The sequence below is a fragment of the Triticum urartu genome, chromosome 4, assembly GCF_003073215.2.
Source record: "Triticum urartu cultivar G1812 chromosome 4, Tu2.1, whole genome shotgun sequence".
Taxonomy (NCBI): Eukaryota; Viridiplantae; Streptophyta; class Magnoliopsida; order Poales; family Poaceae; genus Triticum; species Triticum urartu.
In genome coordinates, this window is record NC_053025.1 from 88,522,794 (window position 1) to 88,529,797 (window position 7,004).

Genomic DNA, 7,004 nt, shown 5'->3' on the forward strand with positions numbered 1-7,004 from the left:
TAGACATCTGAGTTCATACACCTGTCATCTACTCACGCGAGCTAAGGTGGTAATGCACCAGTTGATATGTCAACCTTCTGGCCTCAGCACATAACAATTCAGCAAGAGAAGCAATATAGGTGGATGCATAGCAAGGTACGCACGTGATTCTGGATGTGACCCAGCGACATGATCAAATTGGTGAAATCTTGAGCAGAAAAGAGGGGTGGGGAGAGCTGAAGGAGCTTCCTACTGAAACACGAATTCCAGTCTTCATGATGTACAACAATGTTGTCGGCTAAGGTTTACAAGTTGAGAAAGTGAGAAGGTGATAGATGGTCACACACGTCAGGCCGTTGCATAGGACACGCACTTATCCCTACAGGGAGACAGCAAGAGATGAGAAGAAATGTGAGGTTCATGTATTACTCATGTAAATCAAGTACTATATGTTTGTAAATTCCTGTATGTATGAGAACATGTACAGTATGACATTATCGCAGTCAAGCTTACCGCCGGAAATGCTTCAGTGCTTTGAATTCCTAATCAGATCTTTCAGCTCATCTGCAATTGCATGATAGCAGAACTTGTATTGCTCCTGCAAAGCCAAAATGTTAGTTATAGAGAAGGGGGTTTGAGTTGGTTGATAAGGAATAGTTTGAGCTGGACGGTTTATCCCATATATGCATCCAATTGAGTCGAGTCCAATTGGGTTGGCCACATAGTATAGCTAGGCAAACTGGATTCTAACCGTTTCGTTCAAGCAGTCAATAAACAAAGTTCTACAACAAGTCTCAGAGCCTCTTCCACATCAGAGACGGGCCCTGTCACCGGCCATATCCTGGTCTTCGGACCTTACTCTACTGCAATCATCTTGTTGTGGATCAAGATCCATAACCTGGGAGGATCCTATAACTGATTTACAAACTGAAATAAATAAATAAAACAATCGCACCTCTGTTTGGACCATGCCAGGTCTCTGGGATCTAAACTTCCCGACAGTTTCCGCAAGATTTGTAGCAGCTTGTTCACCACGTAATATCCTCTCTACTGTATTATGGATTGTAATGTAAGCACCAGTTCTCCCAATGCCTGCACTGCAGAAATCAGAAAAGGAATGCAATATTATTTGAATGTGGGCAAGTGTGAAAAAGGAATCATGCCATTAATTTGAAACAAACCTGCAATGTGCAACAACTGGGTGCTCTTTAGAAACATAATATAATCTTTTTAGAATCTTCCGTACAGTACTGCTGTCATCTGGCACACCATGGTCAGGCCATGTGGAGTGCTGGATGTGGAGAACAGTATGCACTCTATCTGACTGCAAAATAAAGAATTATAAGTTGGGGCAGTACAAACACGAAGACAAGTAATATGGGTGAAAGAGGTACGAAGCGTACACAAAAGGGCAATGCGAGATGCATAGAAGCCATTCATGGAAGAAAATAAGTAAATGTTGCACACTACAGATGTTCAGCATTTATAGCAGTATGATAAGTATTCACCAGTGGTGTAAGCTAACATGTAGTATGTGGTGGTTGTCTTGAGACCTCACTTAACAATGCTACATCAAGTAGTGCTGAAAAATTCATTCATCACACTGCAACCAGGACACTGTGTGATAGCTTGTGATGGATCGATGCCTTGAAAGTTGAACCGAAATCTTCACTACCACTAGAGTGTAAGCATGACTGCATGAGCATCCTAAAGGAATGAAAAGGTACCCGGCAATATATCTGATGGAATATACGCGAGGGCCTTTACATCCATGTGAATTACTTCAAGCTACTTCTAATGGAAGTATTATGTACTGTTAACGAATCCTGCAGAGGTACTAAAACTTAAGTGTATGAATCGTTGATGAACAAGAGATAGCATACAATAGTATATAAAAATATGGAACAAATAGTCCTTCACTCGTACAGTATATCTTCACACTATTTAGACACAGAAGCAACATTAGTTTTACACATCTTTACCTCGTTATGTTGCACCTTCACACTGCGCAATGTTAATTCCCCATCTTGTCTGGTCTCCATGATTTTAATGTTCAATCTTCCATAGTCTCCTTGCCCCTTGCTCAGTGGAAGATACTCATCACACTGCCATTATTTCAATGTAAATAACATTTGATAGGATTTTACCAAAGGAGAAAGTTAAAATACAAACTGTGTCTATGAGATTAAGAATCCAAGAAAACCATGATGGTACCGAAGCCGGAAGTATTTTTCCAGGAGTCATGTATTAACACGTCAATGTATGAACAGAAATGTCTAAATCACGGCCTCAAAATGGTAAATGATTGGATAAAAAGGAACCAAACCTCTCACTCTCTCCATTCATCTCTCCCGCTAGGGGAATCATGGGTGCATTATACAGGAAGGAGGAAAAGACAGAAACCAAATAACCATGTTTTGGACAAAATAAAGACGAAACATGAGGGGCAGGCACCCTTTGTTTTTTCTAAGAAAAAGGAAAGAAACCCAGTTGCATTCCATGTTCTGAATTACACAGGAGACCTATATGTAACACACTAAAAATGTAGGTACAGTGTTGCCCTATCGAATTGAGTTTCAAATACTCCCTACGACGACCTGAGATATCCATTTCGTCATCATGTTCCGAACAACTGAGTTACGCCCTCCGGCCGGATTTATTGGAGCAGACGGTCAATTCTCCAAGATCAAGGCACACAGTCATCTTAATCGCGTAGTCCTTCAATCTCCTGCTAGCATACCCCAATCAATAGCATGCATGCAGCAGTCTATTTCTCTCACCTAGCCTGCATGTGTATGCATGTCCAATCATCTCACGGGACCAGCAATAGATTGCGAGAGAAACACGGCGCTATAAAAGCAATGGCCTGACAAATACGAGCGGCATATGGTGGTCTGCTGGCCCGCTAATCCCGGACGGAGGAAGTACATATGACAAGCTGAAAAGCGTGCATGCAACACATCCATATAGAAATGCAACAATTGTTGAGCATTTAGCGCCTTCAAATATACTAAGCAAAAAAGCCTTGTCCATAGACAGGTAACATTATAAATGCAAAAGGAAGTCCTTTTTCGATCAAAAATTGACATTTACATATAGAAGAACACAGTCCTATCCAGCTTCTCTGTTCATTTCCTATACTGATCGTGCAAGAATAGTCAGTCAGCAGCAATCAGGCATGATGTACAGTAAGCTAAGAATACTCAAAGAAGGTTGTTCTTCTCCTTTCAGGGCCGATCCGAAGAGAATCTAGTCTTTACTGAGAAATTTGGTTTCGGGGACTTTGCTGATTCCAGTCAAAGAAAAATGTTTTTTCACGAAGAGAAGCAAGCAGTGGACTGAGCAACTATCGCGTCAATCAATTCAATAAATAGATTCTAGTGACGCTTATGCTCCATTCTATTTGAATGTTCTCATGTCCTACTAGCCGCCGTTGATAGGATTTAATAATTAATAAAAATAACTCAACACTGTAGGCAAACATGTGGAGTAAGGTTGTGCTAAAATCATGGAAGACAAGAAACTGAAAAACTGAATATTAGGCCAACTCAATGAAACATGCAAGTCACAAGTGTTTGTTATTCATACCTTCACAATGTCAAATTTAGTGAGCATGACAATTACAGGACAGCTGTTCTCAAAGACCATCTGCCAAAAATCTTCGAATGTATTGACTAGCGGACCTTGAGTAGAAATGAACTTTGTCTGATCTTTGTCATCATACTGCAGATTTTATATCCAACAATGCCAATTAGGATCAGAAAGAAAGAAAAGGGCAGGAAATATGCTATTTCTTACCTTTATAAGGCTTGCATTGATGTAATCGTTACTTGAAGTCTGATTGCCTGTTGAGGACTGCAGCTTTATCCTGGTTTCATCAACTAAATAACAAAGGTCGAGTTAAATCAAATAATTTATTCCACATGGTGGAATTGCAGAATATGCATGACTGCCCCCACAAGTTAATGATGCTCACATGCCAAGACATCAGTGTAGCGGTTCCTTTCCCTATTAGCAGGACTTCGAGCCACAGTAAACTTCTGAGCCGACTGGAGCGATGTTCTTATGGCCTGAAATAATTGTGAATCAATAGTTGCATGATTTGCTTAGGAAAAAATATTCCTTAATTCTTATAACAGCCAATTTCAAAATATTTCTTATATTTACAATTGAAAATATAATTAGTATAGGATCAGCTGTCCCCAGTCAATACATATATCTGAATTGTTTCTTTCAGTTGCATTGAACTGAATGTGGACGAGCTAGTGTGGTACCATGAAGTTAGAACTGAATGGGATCGTGATACAATTTCCATACCCATGTTTTTTTTTCTTACAAAAAGTTGAGTAAGATGCTAAGGGCAGATAATTCACTCGTTCATAGTTCATACAGCATTTGATACGGCGATGGGCATTTGAGAATACACATTTGATATGGTGACAGTCCCATTGAGAATGCATATCCTTTTAATCGTTATCAATATATCGATTGTCATAAAAAAGAAGAGAAAACTACGGATTAAGATTTCAGCGTATAATTGATAATCTTTAGAGATTGGACTTGGAAACAGAGAGTGAACTAATTAGGTTAGAAGTTACTAAAACAGTAGAAAATGGATCACTTGGATGTGATTAAGATTCACACAAGCAGTAGAATGGACAAAGTTGTTCCAAACATCATCAGGTGGCTTAAAGTGTCACGTAAAATATCCTAAGGCAACCAGCACAGCATTACAGATGACAGAACATCATCAGGGAGCTTAAAGTTTCACATAAGATATCCGAAAGCAACCAGCACAGCACTAGAGATGACAGGTAAATACCATATTAGAAATTAGAAATTAGAAAAGAACACCAACTTTAGCAATACTGCCTTTTCCTGGTGGCCTAGACGAGCAAAAAATGTGAGCAATTTTCCTCAAAGAGAATACTCGGCTACTTCGCTGTGTGAGGTTAAGTCCATCTCAGGTAAGCGCGTGAAAACAAATACTACCTCTGTTCACTTTTATAAGACGTTTTAGACATTCGGACACTGTCCAAAACAGGACAAAGCAAGCTGTCTGAAACGTCTTATAAAAACAAACGGAGGGAGTACATACTAAGGCCAATGGTAGGATTGGTCCAAGGAAGAGACAATGCCATGAGAGGAGATTGTAGTTTTATTTCCTGAGTGCTGCTGTTCACGCAGTATTCTGGAGCTAGCAGCATAACTCCTCAAGAGTATAATTTTGGCAACCCAAAATGGACTTGAATCTCAGTAGCCCAGAGAATCCACATGTTAAAATGTAGCTTTAGAAATAATCTCTATTTTACCCTAATCATAACCAGCACGATTTTATCTGGCTGTACAGCTATCGCCCAACATGACGCTTCACTTGGAAGCAACAATGTGAAGATCACACGGCACTAAGGGTAACCACTACACATAAAACCACCTCCTCCATCATTCACAACTCACTTGTATGATTGCAAAACTAAAAAGATTCTAGCTAAGGCCACTCTTCTTAATTTTGCAAAAAGAAAAGGAAACAAGGGGAAAAAGATGGTCTGTCTTGATTTCGCAAAGCAAAGAAAATGTTGGTGATATTAACTTGGCCATGCCTCGCCGGACTTGCACAAATAGGGGGTGACCAGGAAAGATTTCCTACCGGAAGGCCTCTAAAGTCGTCGAATATTGCGGCCGGCTTCTTGAGCTTTTTGTCGAGCACCTTGAGCGCCGTCTTGCAGTGCTTCACCTGACCCGGCATCAGGACCCAGGCCGGCGGATCCGCGTTGGGGTCGAGCGGGTCAAACCCTCCCTGCGGCCCTGTAAGCCCAGGCGAAGAGCGGCGCGGGGCGGAGGAGGCCGGCGAGCCGCCTCTCCCGCCGCCGCGCAGCGGCGAGTTCCCCGTGGCTCCGGCGGCGGGGTCAGTCTTCCGGCGGCGCTTAGAGCTAGGAGCGGGCGGAGGGGAGGGGGGAGCCGTCGGGGTCGCCGTGGTGGAGCGCGTGACCGGGTATAAATAAAGTGCGACGGTTTCCGCCCTGGCCGGTGGTTGGATTGGGGTTTTTTGAGAAGACTTGACTTGCGGAGGAGAGAATGCTGATGCCGCCACGGTGCAAGTGGGGTCTGGTTGTTCGGGGAAAGGGAGGGGGAGGGTGGGAATGGCGGACGCGGCGATGCGGGCCGCCGGCGGAGTGGGGTTTCGCAGGGAAGAAGATGGCGAGACGGATTTTGAAATGCTGATGAAATCCATTAGTTTAGCGCCCGTGCTTTACCAGGGATCAAACTGCTTTTTTTTTTTGAGAAACACCAGGGATCAAACTGCTCGTCACGATGGGTTAGAGCATCTCCAGCATACCTAGCCAAACGGCCCGGCCCGGCCCATTGTAATCGTGCCTGGCCTGGCACGGCCCGTCAGGGCATGATTACTATACGGGCCGTGTTGTGCCAGCCCGTGTGCTGCGCCTCTAGGCTCAGGCATGGCCCAGTTAGTAAACGGGCCGGCACGTTGGCCCGTTTAACACGGTGAGCCGTATATTTTCAGCCTGTTATTTAACGCACGAAGCGTTTTTAACCTATTTTTACATGTTGGGTCATATATAGATGTATAAAAAAATAAAAATATAATATAATCAGGCCGTGCCGTGCCGGCCCGCGTGCCCAGCCTCCAGGCCCAAGCACGGCCCAGGGCGTGCCGTGTGCCGGGCCCGGCCCGTTTAGCCCGTGTCGTGCCTGGCCCAAGGCGGGCCGTGCCGGCGTACTCACGGGCCGGCCCAAAAAAAACGACCCATTTGGCCAGCTATAATCTTCAGCGGTTCCGACCCCAAGGCTTGAAATAGCGCCCCTTAGGGTCAACCGGCGGTAAATTCGGGGTGGGGGGCTCAGGTTCCCAGCCGACCCCCCAATTCTCCAGCCATTGATTTTGCAAATTCGACGCAAATTAGGCCTAAATTGAGTTTAAATTTGGCCTACTTTGACACAAATTTAACAAAAATTAATTTTTATCATACAGTTCATCACACAAATCAATACAAAACAAATAGTTC

General features: G+C 43.4%; 1 protein-coding gene across 1 annotated transcript; it reads right to left on the bottom strand.

Annotated features, from left to right (window-relative positions):
- Positions 1-107: 107 nt before the first annotated feature.
- Positions 108-6,226, bottom strand: LOC125550827 (protein-tyrosine-phosphatase PTP1-like). Its single transcript, XM_048713923.1, has 9 exons — positions 5,627-6,226; positions 3,956-4,049; positions 3,778-3,860; positions 3,568-3,702; positions 1,962-2,084; positions 1,161-1,303; positions 935-1,076; positions 493-577; positions 108-358 (listed from the first exon to the last, which is right to left on the bottom strand). The coding sequence occupies exons 1-8, from the start codon at positions 6,209-6,211 to the stop codon at positions 506-508; spliced, it is 1,377 nt and encodes a 458-aa protein (XP_048569880.1). The 5' UTR covers positions 6,212-6,226; the 3' UTR covers positions 108-358; positions 493-505.
- Positions 6,227-7,004: the final 778 nt, after the last annotated feature.

Coding starts and splice junctions, on each gene's coding strand:
- LOC125550827 (XM_048713923.1), bottom strand. CDS start 6,211: ATGGATTTCATCAGCATTTCAAAATCCGTCTCGCCATCTTCTTCCCTG. Junction 3,861..3,955: donor CTACACTGATGTCTTGGCAT/GTGAGCATCATT, acceptor TTTGTTATTTAG/TTGATGAAACCAGGATAAAG. Junction 578..934: donor CTGGCATGGTCCAAACAGAG/GTGCGATTGTTT, acceptor TTGGCTTTGCAG/GAGCAATACAAGTTCTGCTA.